At 35.4% G+C, this 24,938-nt stretch overlaps 1 protein-coding gene across 2 annotated transcripts in view; it reads left to right on the plus strand.

Moving 5' to 3' along the window:
- LOC113074199 (AP-3 complex subunit beta-1-like) overlaps window positions 1-24,938 on the plus strand; it is a 54,278-nt gene that overhangs the window by 12,904 nt on the left and 16,436 nt on the right. Inside the window, exons 7-23 of one of the 2 annotated variants that reach the window (XM_026246954.1) lie at window positions 829-1,011; window positions 1,299-1,448; window positions 2,895-2,992; window positions 3,092-3,146; window positions 4,622-4,693; window positions 4,828-4,890; window positions 4,994-5,126; window positions 6,095-6,204; window positions 6,314-6,490; window positions 6,564-6,750; window positions 9,712-9,842; window positions 10,002-10,140; window positions 10,227-10,365; window positions 11,943-12,132; window positions 12,229-12,271; window positions 14,173-14,276; window positions 22,431-22,659. In XM_026246954.1, coding sequence (XP_026102739.1) covers window positions 829-1,011; window positions 1,299-1,448; window positions 2,895-2,992; window positions 3,092-3,146; window positions 4,622-4,693; window positions 4,828-4,890; window positions 4,994-5,126; window positions 6,095-6,204; window positions 6,314-6,490; window positions 6,564-6,750; window positions 9,712-9,842; window positions 10,002-10,140; window positions 10,227-10,365; window positions 11,943-12,132; window positions 12,229-12,271; window positions 14,173-14,276; window positions 22,431-22,659 — 2,203 coding nt within the window. The remainder of the gene's footprint in view (window positions 1-828; window positions 1,012-1,298; window positions 1,449-2,894; window positions 2,993-3,091; window positions 3,147-4,621; window positions 4,694-4,827; window positions 4,891-4,993; window positions 5,127-6,094; window positions 6,205-6,313; window positions 6,491-6,563; window positions 6,751-9,711; window positions 9,843-10,001; window positions 10,141-10,226; window positions 10,366-11,942; window positions 12,133-12,228; window positions 12,272-14,172; window positions 14,277-22,430; window positions 22,660-24,938) is intronic. The other variant, XM_026246955.1, reaches the window with a different exon arrangement.

The following is a 24,938-nucleotide window of genomic DNA, read 5'->3' on the forward strand; positions in this document are numbered from 1 at the left end:
TCATTAGTCTAAAGTGAGAGTGGTGGGTTATATTAGCTTGGTGGGAAGCAGAACAGGTTGTCATCTTCCAAGCATCTGTTTGTTTTGAGACCACACTGAGGTTTATAATTACGACGCATATATAACCTAATCAGCTTAATTTGCAATTATAAACCTCCAGCACAACTTTAGGGTTGCTGCAGGAGAAGCGGGTGAGTGATAATTGCACAGAAGCTTTGGTGTGTGTGTGTGTGTGTGTGTGTGCACATCATGTGTTTGTGTGTCTCTGCACAGTTTTATAACTTCAGACAGTGTAAGAGCAAATGTGTACAGTTGCTTTTTCTTCATTTCATGTGCAAATGTAATGTATATTTATAGCGAGGTTCAGTTAGGTGGTATTACAATAATACCCGATTTTCTCAAACCAACACTTTCCACGAGTACCAAAGCCTAAAACTAATGTGACAAAAGCATAAATATATATAAATATAAATATATATATATATATATATATATATATATATATATATATATATATTTTTTTTTTTTTTGTGTATGTTTGAATGTGTATGTCTGTCTGGAATGTGTGACAACCAATCAAAATCAAGAATTCTAAACTTTGCTCTACTATTTTACCAAATAGTGTAAAAACAGTTCAAACTGGTGAATAAAACAATAGTCAGCATTTGAAGTGGATCAGAACCTTTCATCAGAGTTGCCCTAAAACCAAAACGCGTTCTGGTCTTAGGACAATTTTGAACTATTTTTTGATCCACTTCAAATCTTGTCTACTGTATATGAAAGTCTTCTAACCGTGCTGTTTATCCTGTGTGTTTTTTTTTGTTGTAGCTGGTTGCTGGCAGCGTGGTGATGGCTTTTGAGGAGGTCTGTCCGGAGCGGATCGACCTGATCCATAAGAACTATCGCAAGCTATGTAACCTGCTGGTGGATGTGGAGGAGTGGGGTCAGGTGGTCATCATACACATGCTGACCCGATACGCCAGGACGCAGTTTGTCAGCCCGTGGAGAGAGGTCAGCTACTGTCTGTGTGTTTGCGCACAAGTAGTATTTCCTTATTATTTTACATATTTTTAAACGTTTTGTTTTCTTTTTCAATGCTAGCGCTGAGGGTTTCAGGTAGGAAGTAGGGATTGAGAGGACTTTCTATTGTAACTCTGACTGATTTTATGTGGACTGTAGTGATGGTCTCAGGAGAGAAAGTTGCTGGTGTTCCTTTGATCATTTTTAGAGTTGGTTTAATGGCCTTTTGGATAAAAAAAAAAAAAAAATGTATTCATTAATTGTGTTTATTATTGTAGGACGCTGTGTTTGACGAGAACAGTGAGAAAGCGTTTTATGATTCAGAGGAGGAGAGGAAAGTGGAGCAGGTCAAACCGTACATCATGGATCCAGACCACAGACTCCTGCTCAGAAACACTAAACCACTGTTCCAGAGCAGAAACACTGCAGTGAGTACACACACACACACACACACACACACACACACACACACACACACACAGTGACCTCTGTTTCTGTTTAAAGGAATATTCTTGGACCAAATCTGTCATGGTTAAGTAACTTCTGCCATATTAAATATTGATACAGCTATATTAATTTTGTAATATATATTGTAATAAATAATGTTTATTATTTATTAATAATTACAATTTATTATTTAAATTATTGTTTTAAATGTTTTACCTTGTTATTATTATTGTTAGTGATACACCTGTTAGTCATTGGATTTAGTATAGTTTAAACATTTATATAATAAATATTAGTATAGCAAATATTATTAAAGCAGCATATATATAAACATTTTGCCATTTGGAATATTTATGCAACAGTATTAATCATAATTATGTTTAATATTACTTCAGTATTAGTTGATGATAATAATAATAAGAAGAAGAAATGTAAAAATTCTACATATTGTACAGTGCAATTGAGATATTATATATAAGCAGTTGTTTATTATTTAGGCCCATTATTTCTCCTTTTTCGCTTCTGACAAGATAGCTAAATTTTAGCCAATCATTGCTGATTTCATTCCTTTAGATAAGGTTTGCTCCATTGCAACTGATAATTATATCTTTCTTCTTTCTTATTTCATATTTGATCTGTAATATTTCTTTAAGACACTCACATACTCTCATTTATACACACACCTGCGCTCTCCAGTTTTCTCATTCTCCCTCTCTTATGCTCATTCTTGTTCAACTGAGCAATAGCGAAGGCCTTCAGGATGCACCTGAGTGTGTGCTTCGTGTTTGAGTGTGAGTGTGTTTGAACATCAGAATATTAGCGGGACCAAGGCTGTATCAGACACAACTCTATCATGCAACACACACTCAGCCTTAGAAATGTGCTCAGAAAATGTTATTCCCCCTACATCACACACACAGAGTGACTCGAGTCCTCCATCAACCTGGAAGCTCAAGGTCTGTGTATGTGTGTTTTTTGTAGTGTGTGTGTGATATGTTTTGATTAAAACTTGTCCTGCTTTGTTCTACACTCAGTCTGCACTCTGTCTTTATCAGCGCTCTCTCTCTGATGTGTTGAAGTCTGCTGTCCTGTTCGTATATTGGGGTCAAAGTAATTTGGGGAAGACAAAATCATTACATACATTGAAGGCTTCCTAATCTATCACCATCTATCTCTTTTTCAACCTCGCTCAAACCTTCCTCTTTCTCTCACTTCTCATATCTCTGGGACTCTCCACCACGTCTTCCATTAATCTGTCTTTCTTTCATGAGCTACTTTTTATGCCCACTTCTCTTTTTTTCAGCTTATAAAAAACATACCATGGAAAAGGCATGATAATATTGTGTTTTAGTTTCTTGGTACCCCTTTAAGTACCCATTTAAAGGCATAGCTCTTCATTTATAGCATTAATCATCTCTCTTTGTCAGGTTGTGATGGCAGTATCTCAGCTCTACTGGCATTTGGCTCCTAAACATGAACTTAACATCATCACCAAGTCTCTGGTGAGACTTTTGAGGAGCCACAGGTAACATGCACACTGTGAGAGAAATGAGATGGAGATGATATCAAGATCAAATCTGTCAATCTTCATCCCTGGCTTTGGTTTCACTCTTGGCTCTTTTAGGGAAGTTCAGTTCATTGTGTTGCAGAACATCGCCACCATGTCCATTCAGAGGAAGGTACTTCAGACTCACTGAAACATTCATCCTGCTTGTCTTATGAAGCCCCAATATATTATGAACAGTGTTAATGATGTAAAATCAGTTAGGCCTAAATGTATTAGTCCGTTTGGTAAACACTGTGGTGATATTAGAAGTAGGCCTCAATTCTGAAGGAAGTCAAGAGGTAAAATATGAAGTAAATCACATTTGATGTAAATATTGAGGTTAAATCAGAGGATGGGCCTTAATTTTGAGGGATATCATGTAAAATATGTAATAAATCATAATGTAAGATCTCAGGTAAAATCAGAGGTAGGGATACATTTTGTGAGAAATCATGAGGTAAAACATGAAGTTAATTGTGAGGTTCGATTTGAGGTAAACACTGAGGTAAAATCAGAGGTGGGCCTTAATTGTGAGGGATATCATGAATTTAAATATGAGATAATGTAAGAGCTGAGGTAAAATCAGAGGTAGGGATCAATTCTGTGAGAAATCATGAGGTAAAACATTAAGTAAATTGAAAGGTTAGATTGACATTGAGGTAAAATCAGAGGCTGGCCTTAATTTTGAGGTAAAGCAGGTAAAATCAGAGGTATGGATAAATTCTGTGAGAAATCATGAAGTAAAATTAATCATAAGGTAAGATTTGGCTTAAACACTGGGGTAAAATCAGAGGGTAGGCATCATTTCTGTGGGAAATCATGAGGTGAAAAATGAAAAGGAAAAGTAATAGATGTGTGGCCAAGAAGGTTTCCAATAGCCAAAATTTGTGCTCTGCATTTCACCCATCCAAGTGCACACACACAGTAGTGAGTATTGAACACACACACACACACACACACACACCGTCAACACACAAAGTTGGGGGTTCGGTGTCTTGCTCAAGGGTCTCACCTCAGTTTTGATATTGTGGGTGGAAGAGAGTGCTGGTCATTCACTCCCCCCACCTGCAATCCCTGCTGGTACTGAGACTCGAACCCACAACCTTTCTGTTACAAGTCAGACTCTAACCATTAGGCCACAACGGCCCCCTAAGTAAATCTTTGGTGAAAAATGAATTTAATTGTAGGGTAAGATATGGGGTAAACACTGAGTTTGGCTTCAGTTATGTCCCAAGCAGACTAAGGGTAGTATCTTACATTGATTTTATCACACATCATCTGAGGCAAATGCTTAGTTTAAATTTGAGGAATAGGCCTAATTGAAGCCACAGATAAACTGATGTTATGTCTTAGAAAACCTTGAGGTAAGTAAATGCTCCATTTAAAATTTGAGGTAGAGCCAAATTAGCCTAGTCCATAAATGTACTGAAGTGAATAGTAAGGGCAATAGTCTGAACGTAGAGTGGATCAGAGACATTTTCTGTTAAACTGAGGAATGCAGGTAAAAAGTGTGGTAAAAGGGAAAATGACAAACACTAAAATCTGAGGTAAAGTCTTTAGGTAATCACTAAATCTAAAGCCCTGAGGTAATGGCTGTGCTGTTTTTAGGGAATGTTTGAGCCCTTCATGAAGAGCTTCTATGTGAGGTCTACAGATGCCACGCACATCAAAATACTCAAGGTAAAACATAGACTTACCTTCATTCAGTCTTTGTGTTTGTGTTAATGTACAGTAGCCATGAAACTGTCGTTACCTGCTGCTGATGTGTTGTGTCTTCTCTGATATTTTTTTTTGCTTTTGTTTAAATCTTTTAGCTGGAGATTTTGACTAACCTGGCTAATGAAGCAAACATCTCCACCATACTGAGAGAATTCCAGGTACATTTGAATAAATTAAATTGATTCTGAAGGGGAGAAAATACTAAGATTTAGAAACACAGCTGAGGGATAGCAGGTTTAAGCAGCTATTTGTGTGTTCCAGACGTATGTGAAGAGTCAGGATAAGGCGTTTGCGGCAGCCACCATCCAGGCCATCGGCCGTTGTGCCACTGACATCTCTGAAGTGACCGACACCTGCCTCAACGGCCTGGTCCTGCTGCTGTCCAACAGAGACGGTAATCACACACTCACCTCGCTGGAGCCTTTTGATTTTGAAGTTATTGCTTAGTTATCAGCGGTGCTTCTGGTTGCCTTCAGATGGCAGTATGATGAAGTTCAATGATTTGCAGTGTAAAGACAAAACTGTGGATAAAGACAGAGCCATTATCTCCAGAGATAAAAACCGGAATATACTTCTGACAAATAAATCCATGTCATAGTCTTATAAAATTATATATACATGTGTTAAACTTTAAAACTGCAAAATATCTTCTTCGTATTTATTGAAAAGTGCAAACAATTATTGATTCATGAAATAATTTCTTAAATTTAAATCACTGTAATAAAAAGTATTTTTTTAAAACGTTTTTATTCAGAAATGTATTAATGGACATTTTAAAGGATTTCTCCTTGAATAATTGTATCATTTTTGCCATACATTACATTAAAATATTCTAAATAGTTGTTATTATTACTATTTGTATTAATATTTTAGGTATGTTTATATTTTTGCATTTTTTTAAAGACCACGTTTTTTTTTCAATAATTTTAAAACAATGTTTTGAAATTATATTGTAATCATATTTTTTTAAATTGATTTGTTGATTTTGCTAAATATAAATATATATTTGAATATAAATAATATTTAACACACAAATGGCACACACTGTACAACTGGTAGAAGTAGAAAACACTTTTAAAATATAGTTTCTTAAATGTTTATAAATATTTAAGTACAAAATATGGTAAACTGCAGCATTTACCTACAAAAACGATTCACAAGGACTTGATTTATCTGACTTGAAATAACTCCCTAAAGCTACTGTGCATAAAAGAGAGGACATTTATATATAGGAGTGTGCGTATTAATTCCTCATCTCACAAATGTTGTTAAGTTGCTGCTTAGTTACTCCTCAACACTTGTTAGTTATTGTTAGCTTACTACAGTAAAAACAGTGTATTCCTGTGTTTCTTCTCTTCATAGAGACTGTTGTCGCAGAGAGCGTCGTAGTCATCAAGAAACTTCTGCAAACACAGCCGTCACAGCACAGTGACATCATCAAACACATGGCCAAACTCTTCGACAACATCACTGTGAGACAACTGTAGTGTTATAGTGTGCAACCACAGTCTGATTCTTATAAGTTTAACCCTTTATGACTGTATTTATAAGACTGTATTTTTGTGTATATTTCCTCTTTAGGTCTCGATGGCGAGGGCCAGCATCCTGTGGCTGATGGGTGAATACTGTGAGCACGTGCCTAAAATCGCCCCCGACGTCCTGCGAAAGATGGCCAAGACCTTCACCAGCGAGGAGGACATTGTCAAACTTCAGACGGTCAACCTTGCTGCCAAACTCTACTTGACCAATTCCAAACAGGTCAAATCAAATCACACTTTGGGCGGGTGGGTGTTTTGGCTATGTTTTATCTTACTTACTTTATCTCATACAGACTAAACTGCTGACTCAATACATTTTGAACTTGGGCAAGTATGATCAGAACTATGACATCAGAGACCGAACACGGTTTATTCGCCAGCTGATCGTCCCAAACGAGAAGAGCGGAGCCCTGAGCAAATACGCTCGCCGCATCCTGATGGCGCCCAAACCGGCTCCTGTCCTGCAGTCTGCCTTCAAAGGTGAGAACCTTGAAAAGTCACATAGTCATTTATATTTCTTTAGTGAATATATATATATATATATATATATATATATATAAATAAATATATATATATATATATATATATATATATATATATATATATATATATATATATATATATATATATATATATATTGCAGTCTTTGTAAAATAATTTTAAAAATGAATGAAAATGCAAAGTATCCAGGTTTTCAGGTCTTGAAAAGTATTAAAGAATTGTTTAAATGTCTGAGTATTTACATAAATTCAATATTTAAAAATATTTGTAATTAGGTATTAAAACATTTTAGATATATATGTATGTGTGTGTGTGTGTGTGTGTGTGTGTGTGTGTATATATATATATATATATATATATATATATATATATATATATATATATATATATATATATATATATATATATATATATACATACATACATATACAAGTACGGTCATTTAAATTTCTGTAGTGAATAAGATGTGGAGTTTAGTAAAAAAAAAAAAAAATGCAAATATTTTATCATCGAGAAATTACGTTTTGTTTAAATTTGTTGGTTTAAAAAATATATTTATATTGTATTTTTTTATAAAATATATTATATTTATTTAAAAATATATAAAATAATTTTAAGCTTCAGAATTTTTATTTATTTATTATTTTGCAAGTTAAGTAGTAAAACATTTTATCAGCTAGAAATGACTTTTTGTATTTGCAATCACTGCAAATTGTTTTTTTTTTTTTTTTTGAACAATTGAAACTGTAAAAGAAAGTGTAGTGTTTCAAGTCTGCAAAAGTCATAAATATAATTCTGTAGTGAACACAATTTATGATATGATATATTATATGAATAAACATAATTTTACAAGTGATGTTCATGAAAATCAGTGTTCATACGCTAAGGGATGCCTGAAACCATTCTGTGCAAGATTCAAACCTACAACCTTTCAGTTACCAACACAGATCTGTAACCTATATCCTATATCGCTCACCTTTTAAAGCGTTGTAGCATTATAAAACAGCTGGAGCAGTTAATAAAATCCAAAGGTGTCAGTTTACCATCACGCTCTGACTCTAAATGACACGACCACCTCTATAAGAACTCAAGAGTTCTGCTGACATCGATTTCTCTCATTTCATCTCATCATTCCATTCCAGCAGGGCTTCAGAACTGAAACACACAATACTGCCATGGGAATTGATCCCCGCAGGCCATGACAGCAGCGCTAACCCGTAAACATCAATACAGCACGCAGAAATACTCTGCAACCGATTCTATCAAATGCCACACTTATTTTTTTCCCGCCTCTGAACTGGGCTTTTTCTTTCTCTCCAGATTAGCTGTGTGGATTTGTAGGCTACGCCTTCTGTTCCTTTTGCACAGAATTGAATTGTTGGATTCTGCGTAATTTGATAACGGGGCGTCCCATCCGCCCTGCACACGCCCACTCATCGCTTTACTACTACCTCCTGTACGTTCACACACTTCACTTGCAATCAAACGAGAGTAATTACGCTCCCCAGCAGGAAAAGGGTGTTACTCATTTGCTCCTGTAGATACACGGATGGACGGATGGATGCATTTGGGTTTAGTGTGAAGGATGCGCTCTGTGTGATTGATGCCGGTTGTCGCTGGGGGTCATTTTAGTTGTGCTGAGTATCGTTCTCGGTGCTTGGTAAAGCGTGTCCTGCTCTTAATAGGAGGTAATAAAGTTTGTAAGGGCTGATTATGCTTTGCTGTGGTGAAACTCGAAGCGACGCGTATTTTTGTGTGTTTTTAAGTCACCTGAAGACACGTGTTGTGACATGTGATCTGCACAACGAAGGCGAATCATCAGTAGTGTGAATTGATAATCTACTGATTTCAAATCTGTGCTGCTGTTTCTGGCTCTAATTTGTTTTAATACAATGATTTCATAATTGTCCCCATGGTTACTATAGAGTCATATAAATCAGAATACTGAAACATACAGCCATTAGTCTTTATTTCATTACTGTGGTATAAATATAGCTTATAACATTTGCGAGACATTTAAATGTTGCTGTCATTTTTAATATTGGTGGTTTGGATGCGCTCGTTTATATTCTGCAGTGCTGCAGTGATTATGCGTTCATATACCTTGGTTATTACGGGACGTTCCTGGCGTATTGTGAGAAGGGCACATGGGCAGACCTGAATGCCGTGGCATTTCTGCCAGTTTAATGTCAATTACCCAGCAGGTCTCCCGATGGCCTGTGTGGACACTTATTGCTTTTTTGTTTATTATGACTAGAAGATATGAGTCTTGCATAGCAAAACTTTTGACTGTCTGCTTGTTCAGAACAGTACAGTTTGTTTTCCAACTTTTTTATGCCACATTGATACATGATGAAACTATAAAGGATCTGAATATTTATTAGGTTATATTGGAGTAGATTACAGCAGATTCAGCTTTATTGTGATATTATATACATGATTGATTCTGATCGACTATACAATATATAATAGAATCTACTACGATATAACAATTAGAATTATATTCACGATTATATCAATAATTAGTATGAAGTATTATAATATTGTCATATTAATAATCTATTTTAAGTGAAAAATAAAAAAATATATATTATCTGGAAATTACTTGCTTAATATTAATAAAATATAATAATTTGTGATTAATCTCATGTTACCAGTGTTTAGAAAGCAGAATCAAATGGCTTTTCAGGAAATTTTAATGTTTAATTTTTTTCTTTTATATTTATACAGTTCTATTTTATTCATTTATTTGTACTTTTACTTTAATTTTTGAATAACCTTCACTGAAAAGTTTTACCATTTGAATTGATGTTCGTGTTAGTGGATGGCCAAATTATCGGCTGTTGCTTTGAAATTAAAACGTTAAATGTTTTTGGCCACTGCATAATATTTAATGGTATCAACATATATTTACTGATCTATCTCTTGTCATTTTTTCAGATCGAGACCGGTTTCAGCTTGGCACGCTCTCTCATACGCTTAATTCCCAGGCCATTGGATACCTGGAGCTTTCTGATTGGCCGGCTGTCGCTCCTGACCAATCAGTGAGAATTGTTGAGGTAGTAGAACCGGTAAGACTCTCTCTTATTTTTAAAAGATAATCCTCATATAATGTTAAAATGTCTTATGTAATAAAAGTGCTGTAGCATGCAGATCATTCAGAGGGCAGTGATGTTACCAAGTCTCAAATGATTATGACCTCATTTCCTGTTCATTTGTGACTGGGGCAGGTGAAAGAGACCGGAGCACCAGTGCATGGTAAATCCAAACCTGGCAAATCCAGTGAGAAGTTTTACTCTGATTCTGAGGAGGAGGAGGAAGAGGAGGAAGAGGGAAGCAGTAGTGAGGACAGCAGCAGCAGCAGTGAAGGCAAAACTTGAGCTTTGGTTGTTTAGTGTAAAAGGATGCTTAAGCAAATCTGAGGTTTGTCTTAACCTGTTTTTGTGCACATGTAGAATCAGAAAGCGAATCTGAGAGTGAGGAGAACAGCGATGATTCGAATAAGAGCAGCTCCAGTCAATCAGACTCAGAAAAGAAGAAGAAAACTCTAAAAAACAAAAAACTACAACAGCAGAAACCGGACGGCAAAGACAGGTACTGGTCTCACTCAGTGTAAAAGACCTCATTTAAATTGACCAGTCTTGACCAATCACATGAATTCTTTCTAAATCAATTCCTGGTGGTTTTTCAATTTAACCCAAGATGAATAGCATATGTACACTAACTCAAAACAGGTATGCCTAAACCTTCATCCGAAGTTATGCTTGTTTACTAAACACCCACTGAACGCTACCGACAAAATAAGTGCTATGAATTCCAGCGCGTTATACTTATACTTCATGCTATTGCCTATTTTCAAGTGTTTCTGTGCATAAATGTATAGACAGATGGTATGCAAGATTGACTTTGCTCATTTTAATCGCATATATCGGTGTGTTTTGCTCAAGTGTGTTCACAAGTGGATGCACAATGTACAACTTGGGTTTTATATAAGTGCAGGAGGTAAATAATGTGTGTGTGTGTGTGTGTGTTTGTGTGATTGTGTATGCAGCAGCATAAAACGTGACTAACAAAATGTGGCACCAATAATCTCCCCCTCCATCTGTTCATACGCACACACACTCTCTCTCTTTCCCTCGCTCACACACATGCCAGGCCTCAACACTAAGGATGTTTTCTCAGTAATTTAACGTTTTCGCTGGTCCCACCACAACTATGCATTTTATTTTTAGCAGTGCATTTCTGTGTGCAAAAAGAAACATTTGTTTTTCATTGAATATTTAGTTAGCTTAAGTTTAAAACGCATAAATATCTTTGAATTGAGGAGCTGTAATGCAACTCCGAAACTCTCAAAAGTCACTTTTGCAATTTTGCTAACATTAGTAACAAGTTTGAAAGCAGCAGAATGTTAATTCATTCAAAACCCAAATGTTGACATTTGCAAGGCATAAAACACACAAACATGATGACTTTTTCTATTCTGTCCACACTCAGAGTTACTGTTAATTGTTGTGATGTAACGCTCCTGTAGTTGACCCTGCTGCCTTTATTAGCGGTGGTAATTAAACCCCTAACACACACACACACACACACACACTATACACTCTTTTCCTGTTTTGTTTGCTGTTCTGTCATTATTGAGCATAATTTAAGGCTCATGCCTGCATCTTTAACTACCGTGAAATGCTCTCATTAATACACACTCACAGCCTGCTTTAATGCTGCTGTTGAACTTTGCACACTTCAGTTAGATGCTTTCTGTGTGTGTGTGTGTGTGTGTGTGTGTGTCACTTGTTCTGAGCAGATGAAATCCAAAAGCCAGATTAATCCATCTAATCATTTTACAATTAAACAGACATTGTTCCCTCTGCTGATTTAGCCAACCTTTTCTCTTGTGCTCTCTCTCTGTATCAGACAGTCTCCCTTTTTTATGCTTGAATATTGAAATATTGTTCTTTTTTTTTTTTTCTTTTTGGTTGTCAAAAATGACCCAGTGAATAAATATTCAAACATGTTTTTTTACATCATTAATTGTAGTGTTAAGTGCATAAGAAATAGATGAAGTTTAGGAGTGAAGTGTGTTTACAGGATGTTTTGTAGTTATTAATTTGTCTGGTGAACTCAAACAAATAGTTCAGTTGTTTCTGTTTCTGTGTGTTTAACTGGAATAGGAAGCAGAAGAATGGGAACGCTGTAAAGGGTGAATCCAGATCCGAAAGTGAATCAGCCTCTGAGAGTTCCTCGTCTGAGAGTTCATCTGAATCCGGATCGGAGCTAGATTCAGATTCAGACTCAGACTCGGGGACGGACCAGAAGAAAAACACTAGGTCTAAACCTGTGCAGTCTACACTAGTCACAAAGGTGAGAAGTCCAAGCAAACATCCTAAATTGTGAGTATGAAGTGGTGCTGTATATTAATCTGCATGTGTAACATCTGGCATCCATGTTTCTTTTCAGCAGGTTGAGAAAAAGGAAGTGTCTCTACTTGATCTGGATGACTGTGAGTTGCTTTCAGAGTTTCTTTAAATTTTACAGTTTACTTTTTATTAAAATTTTGGTTTTGTAATTTTGTGAATTGATGGCTGTTTTCCAAACCCCAGTGATCTGTCTCTGGTCTACATAATGGTTTTTAAAGTGAAAATCCCATTCATTTTCCTCATAGGGGAATTGATTTTGAATAATAACTTGTTTAACTTTAAAGACAGACCTTCTTTAAAGGGGGGGTGAAATGCTCGTTTCCACTCAATATCCTGTTAATCTTGAGTACCTATAGAGTAGTACTGCATCCTTCATAACTCCAAAAAGTCTTTAGTTTTATTATATTCATAAGAGAAAGATAGTCTGTACCGATTTTTCCCGGAAAAACACGACCGACTGGAGGCGTGACGTGTGGGCGGAGCTAAAGAATCACGAGCGCCACTAGGCTTTTGCGTTGAGAGCGTTTGGAAGCTGTGACATTACCTTGAGGGAACAAAAATACTCCTTCAAACGTACAACTTAATTTTTGAAACTTTGTCCATGTTTAGCATGGGAAAGTGAATCAGCCTCTGAGAGTTCCTCGTCTGAGAGTTCATCTGAATCTGGATCGGAGTTAGATTCAGATTCAGACTCCGACTCGGGGACGGACCAGAAGAAAAACACTAGGTCTAAACCTGTGTAGTCTACACTAGTCACAAAGGTGAGAAGTCCAAGCAAACAGTTTGTTGATTCATAACCCTGAATCAACAAACAGAACTAACAATTATTGCTAAATGTGTGACTGAATCATATAATAACTTAATTAATAATATTGATAGTTCATCGTCTAGCTGACTACGTCTTGTATTATTATTATTATTTTTAGTTTTTCTAAAATCCTGTCAAATGTGCACAAACTACTAGCTACTACTAAATATTGTAGAAACATAATTTGAATTCAATTCAATTCAATTCATGAATTGAATTGAATGAATTGAATCCAACTCTTTAACAGTGTAAAAAACTCAGTATGCATGAAATAGCATTTCACCCCCCCTTTAAACTACGAGCTTGTTAATATGCTTCTGTTGAAGCCATCAGCCTGCACTAAGCCACGCAATTCTTTATTAAAAAAACCACATTACAAAGCTGACCTCATACATCATTCCCCCGGAACAGCTTCGTTTACAACTGTGAGCGCAAGCTTTTATTATGTTTTGAATATGGATATTTTTCTTAAAAAAACACATCGATTCACTACAGGAGGACTTTGTTCACCCCCTGGAGCCGTGTGAGACACTTTATTTATTTATCTTTTTAAATGGATGCTCTTTTTATGAAACTTCTCATGGACCAATGCAGTGCAACACCTGCTGAGTTGCATCAAACAGCTTGAAAGAAAAAAAAAAGACATTTTTTTAAATAACTACACCTGAATTCGTCCGTAAGAAGAAAGTCATATACACCTAGGATGACTTCAGGGTGAGTCATTTATGGCTTACCATATTTTCCGGACTATTAGTCACACTTTTTTTCATAGTTTGGCTGGTCTAGCGACTTATAGTCAGGTACGACTTATTTATCAAAATTAATTGGACATGAACCGAGAGAAATGAACCAAAAGAAAACATTACCGTCTCCAGCCGCGAGAGGGCTTTCTCTTGGTTCTAAATAAATGCGACTTATTGTCCAGTGCGACTTATATATGTTTTTTTCCCTCTTCATGATGTATTGTTGGACTGATGCGACTTATACTCAGGTGTGACTTATAGTCCGAAAAATACTGTAATTTTCATTTTTGGCTGTACTAACCCTTTAAATAGTCATAACAGAAACCTCAATATGCTGTTTAGTTAGGCAGCTCGCTTTCTTTTGGAACAGGACCAGTTAATGTATTGATACATACATTGGTTTTAATGCTGTTGTTATTGTTTTGTTTGACAGTCTCTCCCGCGGCGGTCCCCTCACCCAAGAGCTCCATCCTGTCTCCCAGTCTGCTGTCTGACCTGCAAGGGCTCTCGATCTCACCCACCCAATCGGCCTTACAGGTGTGTGTCCGTCTGACTCTGTGTTGATGTTTAATAAGTCTCTCTTGAATACTTGGAGTTGGTTTGTATACATAAAATGATTTCTACTCTATATTCATCCTGTTTGGGTTTTATTTTGGGCTGTACATTATACCTCTTGCTTTTTATCATTTCCCTTCCAGTCTTTTGTTTGTGTCCATCTAAACGTCTTCTATGTGTTCTAGATTTCTTTTTGTTCTGCTGTGTTATAGATTGGTTTTTCATTGCCTTCCCTCTTTCTTCTCCTCCTGTGTGTGTGTTGTCAGCGTATGTGATTGTTGACCTTTTGCAGTATGACGGCTCCTTCCTCTCCCGTGAGAGTCCTGTGTCAGGGAGAGAGGGATGTCAAGAGAGCGAGCGAGAGGGAGGGAGAGATGTCAGTAAGAGATGAATGAAGCATGTGTGGTCATTTCTTCTCAAAAACTATCTGTGTCTTTCTCTTTTAGGATTGACACATGAACTGTAATATCCCAGCGGCCCACAGACACCCCCCGACAATAACACACACACACACACACACACACACACACACACACACACACACACACACACACACTATAGGTGTGTTTATAGACCTGCCCAGCTGTCATATTTCAACCTAAAGATTCTTAGCGGGATCTGGACCTTGATCTTATTGTTTGTAATATTTTGTGGTTATTTTAGCATATATTTGTAAAGACATTGAATCCATAAAGATATTTTTGCATAGTAAACACAAGCTAAAGTCAGTATACAATATAGCTACATTAGAGCTAGCAGCTCTACCATTCAAAGCATTTTTTCCCCAAGGGTTTTTTGATGAATTGAAAAATTGAAAAGAACAGCATTTATCTGAAATAGAAACCTTTTGTAATTTATTTTTGACTGTCACTTTTGAGGAATTGAATGTATCCTTGCTGAATAAAGTATTCATTTCTTTAAAAACAATTACAATTAAAAGGTAGTGCACTGTCTATTTATTATTATGTATTTATGTATTATTCATTTCAGTTTTAATTAAACTAGTAGCTCGTCTAATGATCGTATTATTAGACCAGAAGGAATCATTGTGTAAAATAGCACTAAACTAGTTCAAAACATTTAGACTGAGATTTCAAGAACTGGCTATTATCAGATTGACCAATGTTTGTCCTTAAAGAGCTTAAAATTGATTTGATATTATTATTATTATTACTTTTTCTGGAAATAATTTTGAGCCATTTTTTTATTATTATTTGTATATTTGCTCAGTAATAAATGTAAAGCAGGGCTAATAAAGTCTTATTGATTACATAGAGTATTGTGAAAAATATTTTTTAATTTTAAACAGTTTTTATTTTGTGTACGTCAAATTTTCTAACTTTGTCATATATTTAAATTTCCTGATCAGTTCCATCATATTCTCCATATCACTGATATTCTTATATTATTATAATTTTTTTTTTTTTCAATAAAATGTAAAAATGCATCAAAAAAGCATACAAAGGTCATACTAATTTATTACTTTGAGTATACGAGCATGCTGTTAAACTCCAGACATCTTGCTGACAGCGCTGTGGTTGAACTATGATTTCTGATAACACACAATCCTTGAGATCCCAGAGTCGGAGAAAACTTTTAAACTTCCCAACCTCCATCTGTCAGAATTCCTATTCTCCTCCTGTCCATCACTGCAGGGTTGCCCCTGTGACCTGTATCGGTGCGTTGGGCGGGTGTCAGCGCCGCTGCTTTGATTGACAGGCTCGTCAGGCCCGGGCCGCTGCGCAGCTAGAAGCTGTTAGGCACAGGTCATTAGAATACTACCCACGAGCCTCGGCGGGCAGGCTAATCAGAGCTGAAATAAAGGGTGAGATTGAGAGAAAGAGAAAGGGCTTATTTAAAGTCAATGCTATGCATAAATACATTATAGGCTGCTATAATCTTAGTCACGGTGGATAAACCTCATCTCTCTCGCTCGCACATACATGCATTCATTATGGCGTGTCACGTCACACAGCTGGTCTTTCTTAGCCGTGTGCATGCAGATGTATGAAAATATATTCATACGACACGGCTGCGAGTGTGTGACTTTGGCCGGCGCGGGTACAGATGAAATAACGGTGTGTGAAATAGAGAGACACTCTGATGCATTCTGGGACGGTTAGCGGTGGTATTTAGCCGATCCAGGGTCAGCGTGCAAACTATCTGCCTGGGCTCCTCCCGTTTCTAATAACATTTTGACGTGCGGATCTGCTCTGAAATACTGTTTAAGCGTGCGCCGGGGGAGCCGGCTGATAACTTTTCATTCATAATTAGCGCGGGGCGAATGGGGGCCGAACGCAGGGCGTTGGAGGGAAATTGAACTGTCAGTGTAGGGCGAGCGGGGGGTGAACGAGGGTGAGCGCCGGCTCAGCGCGGGGTGGGGGGCGTTTGACCCCATCACAAACCTGGGGCGCGTCATAATTTGTTCATTTGGTGCCCATCAGCCGGCCAGCGTTGCCACGGTGACCCCGTTCTTCTCGGAGCACGCTCAGTGCCGTCCTCATTATGACTCAGCAGCAAGGTAGAAATGCACGTGGAGACGGCGAGTCGCGCTGTCAATCACATGTGCTTTACACTGGACACGTTTAGCATGGCGTTTTGAGCACTAGAAGACACTTTGATTTGATTGTGTGCAAGTATCAGTGTTTCCCACAGGATTTTGTGAGACTGTGGGTGGGTGAACAGTGGGAGGTCCAGGAGTATACATTTTTAAAATGTACTTTCAAGTTAGATGTATCAATATGGTAAACTTTAGGAGTAAAATTAAAGGCATCAACCCCTTTGCAGTGACCAAAAGAAATCTCTTTGTGCATTGATGTTGACCTAGACTTTAAAGTGGACTCAAAAAGGGTTATTATGGTTACTTAAATTATAAACATAATATATACTACAATAAATATAAATATATATATATTTTTTATTATTTCAGCTAGTTGCCAAAGCAACATTTCTCTCTATTTTTCTTTTTTTTCATCTGACGTGATGTATTAAAATAACTGAAACTAAAACTGAGATAAGAATGTATAAACTAAACCGTAATATGAAATGAATATTAATAATGTAATTAATTAATTTACTTAATATTAAAAAATAAAATAAAATGCAAAAATAAATACAAATAAAATAATTAAAATGACAAAATGACTAAAAATTTTACTGGAGGCAAAAAAGGCAAGTTTCTAAATATCTCAAAATACCTCAAATTTCAATGTTCAAAATTAATAAAACTGCTGAAATCATACAGAATCAGTTGTGATAGTGTTTCACAATTAATAATAATAATAATTGTAATATTGTAATACATTATTTTATCTTTATGCATTATTGTATACATAATTGTAATACATCTGCACTGTAACAGAGCAAATAATGTATCTTATTTTAGTTTACAGTAGTACAGTTTCATTATGTATTAATTTCTTTACTGAAGAGTTTACCCTCAAGCTTTACTCTTCTGTGTTTAGCTGACAGCAAGTTTTCTTAGCTTTTCATTACAAATCTGGTGAAATTCTGTAATCATCTGTTCACAAAAATGTAAAATAAAATTATGCTAATGTTAAAATGAATCTGGCACAAGTAGCATTCCCAAATGGATGTTAAGCACATTGAGTTTGCAGCATTAACTGAGTCGCTTTAAGATGCTGAAAACACCCGATCATGAGCTGCTCATGTGTAAATGAACACCGTGATACTCTTTGTTCTGAAACGCAATATATATACACGCAATATATACTTTGAGTAAAAAGTATCTGAGATTTGATAAGTGTACTGAGCCATAATGTGATTTCGATTTTAGTTCTTTTGACTGATCCGTTACCCAGAAAATGCCACAAGACACAACATTAGACATTTGCTTTTTGTACATTACATATTTGGCTATACCAAAGAAACTAACTCCTATCTCTTTACATTTATTTGCACAGCCTTCAATATTAATCACGGTGACTTTTAACATCTGACAGGATCAATGCGTGCACACACCTCGCCAAATGACATTTTTCTCTTACAGACGGTCTCATAAACAAATGAATTAGATTTCAAACAGCAATAGAAAATAGATTTTTTAATTCTCTCTGCTTTATGTCCTCCCGTCCTCCGTTTATCCTTCTTTTCCCTCCTCTGGTTTCTTTCTCTCTCTCCCTCTTTGTCCCAGCCAGTGGATGTGTTTTGCATCTGTCAGCAGAATTGGGCAGCAGGTGGACAGAGAGGATGCTGGGATATGTGAAGGTGACTAGAGCGAGTTGTCATCCATCACTGAGGTTTCCTTTAAGCTCATCCATAATAGAGCCCCTCAATCACACGGGAGACGTGTCCGAGTGTGTGTGTGGGACACTGCGGTCAAGGTTACCCTTTTCTTTCGGTTATTTACTCTTCCACCGCCCAGCGGAGTTGACCACTTTATAGGATGTGAAGTGTGTGTGTTATATTGGTGATCATAAGCGATGTGTTGTATATTGGCTCGTCCAGTCCATGAGGACACTGACAGGAGCGGTTATCATGAAACAGTGGATCCAACCTGTGCATTTCTGTGTGGTAAATCTGATGCTGTAAACATTACGGCTACTTTCATCAACACAGACCGGCTTGACACCTCCAAAAGCACGGCTATAAATTCATGGTGTGTCTGTGTATGCGTGTGTTTTTGTAGGAAGCTTACAAAAGGATATGACACATCTAAAGGTGCTTTCAGCTGCACATAACTGCTGGGTTTGTATAACGCTGCTGTTTCAGATTAACCAACTCATTCATACTGTCAGGTTTTCAAACCGATTTTATTTTGGTTTGTCTAGTTTCGGTTGCACCATCTGCCATAGTGATTGTAGGTGATGTGCAGGCCCGTACAGAAGCTCTGCAAATTTCCACAGAATTGGAACGGCCATCATTCACTTTTTGTACATATACCCCTCCTTTTGTTAGTGTTTTTTATTGAAACACACACACACATACATATATATATATATATATATATATATATATATATATATATATATATATATATATATATATATATATATATATATATATATATAATTTGATATTATTTATTAATAATGTAATCTTATTTATCTGTGTTTAAATTTATTTTAATATGCAATTTATTAAAATGTTGTATAATGTTAATACTATATATAAAATAATATATTAGGATTTATATTAATAAAACTTTTAAATATTTAATGTAGTATTAATAATAAATGCATAAGTTCCTAAATAAATGTAATGATCATAATTCAATATCATCGATCAAAATGAATATTTCATATTATTATTATTAACATTGTTAAACCGTTATATAATTGTTTATAATTTAATGTTATATATCAAGATTTAATAATTATATTATTTCATATTATTAAGTATTGTAAAATAAATTATCAAAATATAATGTTTTATAATATTAATATTAAAATAATGTATTATGGTTATATGAATAATTTAATATTTAATTATATTTAATAATAATAATTTTAAAGGGTACACAACATACACAGTTTCACCTAATCTCATGTTAATCTCGAGTACCTATAGAGTAGTATTGCATCCTTAATATCTCCAAAAAGTTTTATCATATTTATAAAATAAAAATACCAAAAATAATTTCAGAGAGAAATGCTCATATAAGGAGTTCCACCATCGTCTACGTCATTAGATCCACAATATAAAAAAAACTGCTGAAACTTGTACCAACCTAGAAGTAAGATTTTCGGCACAAATTCTCCGTCATTCATCCAAATTATTATTTTCAACTTTGGCCATGTTTAGCATGAGAATCCATCTCTTTTACACTGTGAACAACTCTGAATACATGAAACATCATAGTAGCCCCCCTTTAATAACTTAACATTAATTTAATATAGTTGCTAGAAATTATTATATTTTTGATTTTTAATATGTTTAATAATGAAAGAATCAGTTATATTACAAAATGTTATACTTAATGTTAATATGAATTTTCAGCTACATTTAAATTTTTTTTACCATATTTAAACCAATTTCCTATATTTCTGCAGATTTTTTTACTGCAAAATCGAAAGGAGGATTCTGACCTGGTGTTGTTACATTTTAATGTTTTAACATTTAAAATTTTTAAAGCATTCAGAACTGAGCAGTGAAAACAATACCGGTCCACAAATAGAGCCTTGAGGTACTTCAGAATTTAGAATGTGAAAGGATGCCATTTTTCTTTGCACATTTTCAGTTTTTAGCTTTTATAATGCCTCTCATTACTCTATGAAAATACCCCAGTGTTGGATTGCAGATTGAATCCGTAGCTCAGAGGGATTGCTGGTGTTGAAGACCGAGCCGTGGCCAACAAATAAGTTACAAGCAGAAATGTCATCCCTGTCCAGGTGTTTAGGAGTGCAGTGTAGAGCCAGAAAACTGCCATCAGCCACCGATCTGTTCTGCTGTCACACGAGCCAGAGAGAATCCAGGGAGTCAGGAGTAATGCATTGAGATGTCAGTGGTCTTTCCACACTCGTCATATTGATGGCAGCCAGTGTCACAAGACTTATTTCAGGCATGACGCTTGGCCTTTACAGTGATTTTCTTGAAGCAAACTAGTGTAAATCAGGGATGCGCCATAAGAGATATTTTTCCTGATACAATTGCAGATTATTTTTGTTATGGCTGAGAGCTGAAATGATGGTCAGTTTTATACACTATCATTCAAAAGTTTGGAGATATTCTTTATGAAAGAAATGCAGCAATATATAGCAAGGATTCATTGAACTGTTTAAAAATGACAGTAAAGTCATTTATAATGATAGAAAAGATTTCTGTTTCAAATAAATGCTGTTCTTTTTAGCTTTCTATAAATCAAAATATACTGCAAAAAAATGGATTGCTAAAAATATGAACCGGCGCAACATTTTCAACCTTTTTTAACACTGATAATAATAAGAAATGTGTCTTGAGCAGCAAATCAGCATATTTGAATGATTTCTGAAGGATCGCATGACGCTAAAGTCTAGAGTAATGATGCTGAAAATCCAGCTTTGCATTACATTTTAAAATATTTTCAAATAGAAATGTTATTTTAAATTATATGTAATTTTGCTGTATTTTGGATCCATTTTATGTGCTAATAACCGATTCCAATATAGTTGTGCGACCTTAGTTTTATATTGGTAATTAAAGCTTTAAATATGGTTCATAGTCTTGGAAAGAGTTGTTAGAATTGGTTAGAAATCATAAACAAGTAATGAGCATTTATATAAATATGTTTATGAGTTCATGATGTTATGGAGTTGCATTTTAGTTTAAAGAACACTTAATGCAAAACCCTGACCCGAAGTATTTAATGTTGCAACACAATTCCTCCGACATTGTTTGTGTAACCACCTAGCAATTTTTCAGAACAACTTAGCAACCAGAATGCACTGACATTAGCATTGTTTTGGTGACTTTAGCACAGATGCGTTGTGGAACCACTATTTTCTTCAGAAAAAAAAATCTAGCTCTTTTTCCACTTCTTATTTTATAAATGACCTAAGACTGCATAAAAAGCATCCTAGCATTACTCTAACATTATATAGGCATTTTGCTAAGGTTTCCCAAGATGTTTTGCTAATGTGTTCATAATGAAAATGGCCTTATGCCTCTCTATCATCTTCATCTGTGTCTCAGAGATTTTGCATTAAGATAAAAAGTTAAAAGGTGGCTTTATTAAGAGGAGGAAATGGGTTGATAGTGGCTCTTTATGGACTTCCTTTTTCTTTCTACTTTCATGTCTGTCTGTTTGCAAATAAGTATTTTTGTGTGATTTATATGAACTTTGACATTCTACACGTTCTAGGTCTTAAAGTTTCAATTAATTGGCAAAATAATTTTCCATGGGTCAGACAGAAAAATAAATATTGTTGATTAATTGCCAAAATAATGATTGTTTCATACAGGTTTCCTCATTTTCCATTGGTCAGACAAAAAAGAAAAAAAGATTTCGAATAAACACATTCAGGAACAATGCAACCCAACTATAGTCTTGAATATGACTTATTTACAACCACAAATTATCCAGAAGGCACTGTTGCTGATCAGTTTGTTGCCAACTGCAGGTGTTCTCTTCTCTGTCTTTATGCATTTCTCGTTTGTCAGTTTGACGCCATTTCTTGGCATGTATGTGTCTCCCTGCAGGCGAGTTCTCCCGTGTTTGTGCCGGAAACCTCCCATGAGCTGCTCCACAGGATGACGGGTAAAGGTTTGTCCGCCCAGTACCGCTTCACCCGGCAGCCCTGTATCTATGGCAACAGCATGGTATCCCTGCAGCTGACGCTAAGCAACAGTAGTGACCAAGCCCTGGAGAACATCCACATCTCTGAGAAGAGTTCAACTGGACAAAACATCCACCGCTTTAATGCTATCGGTGAGCTTTACACGTGAATAAATGGAGATGAACAGGACTAGCTGTGAATGTGTGATGTACAGGGGTCATAACATGGAGAACCGGATTGCTGTGCTCTTTCTTGATTTTGAATGAAGAGTTTGAAGTACAAATCATTCTGAAATTGGCACAAACATGAGAACAGTACAACATGAACAGTCACGCTTATCAATATCAACACCTATTCGGCAACTGCTGCTTATTTACTTTCATATTTATTTATTAATCATAGATGCTCTTTTTGTGTTGGGTATTCTTATTTTTTTGTGCATTAGGCATTCCTATTATTATTTATTTATTTTTATTAAATATATATTTTTTACATTAGGTGTTTATTTTACTTAGGGTATTTATTTATGTGTTTATTTGTTTATTCATCATTTTATTTTCTAATATATTAGTTTTTTTTGTTAATTTTAATTAAGGTTTTTTTTTTACAATTTGTGTATTTATTTGAGTAATTGTTTATTTAACAATTCATGGATTATTAAAAAACAGTTTTTATTTACATTTTATTTATTTTAAATTATAGATGTTTTTTTACATTATACTTAGTACAGTTTTTTTTTTTTACAATTAGTTTTTTATTTTTTATTTGAATTCTGTTTTACAGGCATTATTATTATTATAATTATTATTACTATTATTATTTTTATTATTATTATTATTATTATTATTATTATTATTTTGTGCTTTGATACTATTTTTATTTATTTATTTAATACAATTTTTGCTGTAGGTATTTATTTATTTTTACATTGGTTTATATTTTGTCTTTATTTTTTCTCTCTATCTTCCAGTCAGGGATTTTGTGGTCCTATTTTCAATCTTTAGTTGAGTCTTTCTTGTCTTATCTTAATCATAGACCTTTACATTTTGTAGAATTCAAGAAGGCAGCCCATGTATTTTTAACGTGTTTATTAACTATTAACAATTAAATTAGACATTGATAAATATTAGTTATTAATCAGACTGTCCAGCTGAGACTTGTCCAGCACACACACACACCTTCAGCCTGTATTAATGCAGCTGATATGATTTCAGACAGTGTATCGATTAGCAGAGGTCCTCTCATCAGACACGGCTCACAGTGGTGCACAACACAAACACACACTTACATTCCCTGTGTTTCTCTCGTTCTCTGTCTCAAAGCAGTTTGAGTCATTCACTGGACAGGTTTGGGGTTTATAACATTAATTTGAACCATGCTTGTGTTGTTAAAGCATCACAAAGATGAATTTCATGGCTGGGAGGAATCAAGAACACATCAAGCTTCTTTACACAGTGCTGCACTTTCACAGTTCAACTTTGCACCAACTATTTCACTCCCCTCTTTTTCATTCCATTCTTCCTTCTGTCCTTTCTCCCTTTTTTCCTTTATTCCTTCCTCCTTTGTTCCCTTCTTCTGTTTTTTCTTGCTTAGTTACTTCCTTCATTCTGTTATTTCCTCCTTCCATCATTGTGGTTTTCTTTAACTTCTTCTGACCTTCTTAACATTCTTCATTTTGGCATTTCTTTCTATTCTTTTTTGCTTTGTTCCTTTTTCCCCCCTTCCTTTTCTTTTGTCTTTTCTTCCTTCCCTCCTGGATTTCATTATTTCTTCCTTCCAGTCTCCTAGCTTTCTTTACTGCATTCCTTCTTTAATTTCTTTCTTCTTGCTTTTCATCCTTTCTTGCTTCTTTCCATCTTTACTTGCTTAATTTTGACTTTCTTTCTTAGTTTTTTTTCTTCCAGCCATCCATACTGTCTTCCTTTTTATATCTTTACTTCCTCATTTTCTGTTTGCCCATTTTCCTTTCTTTCCTTCATGCCTTCTTTCTGTTTTACCTTTCTCCCATCCCTCTGATTTTTCTTTTTCTTCTTTACTTCCTTCCATGCTTCATCCCTTCTTTATTAAATTTTTTCATCCATTTCAACCTTCTCTCTTCTTTCTTCCATTCATCCTTCCTTCCTTGTTTTTTCCATCTTCCATCCATCTATTCTTCCTTCCTTCTTTCTTTACTTCCCTTAGTTCATCCTTCAATCTTCCTATCTATCCTCGCTTTCTTCTTTTTCTTTCCTTCATTCATCTATTTTCTTTCTTCCGTTTTTCTGACCTTGCATCCCCATATTTTATATTCCATGTTTTTCCCCTAAATTCATTCCTTCTCTTTTCTTCATTCCATCTGCTCATTCTTCCTCACTTTTTCATATTGCTTTCTTTCTTTCTTTGTGTTTTGCCCTTCCTTTCTTTGTTTTTTCCTTCATTCCATCCTTCCTTT

Source organism: Carassius auratus, unplaced genomic scaffold, assembly GCF_003368295.1.
Source record: "Carassius auratus strain Wakin unplaced genomic scaffold, ASM336829v1 scaf_tig00013841, whole genome shotgun sequence".
NCBI lineage: Eukaryota > Metazoa > Chordata > Actinopteri > Cypriniformes > Cyprinidae > Carassius > Carassius auratus.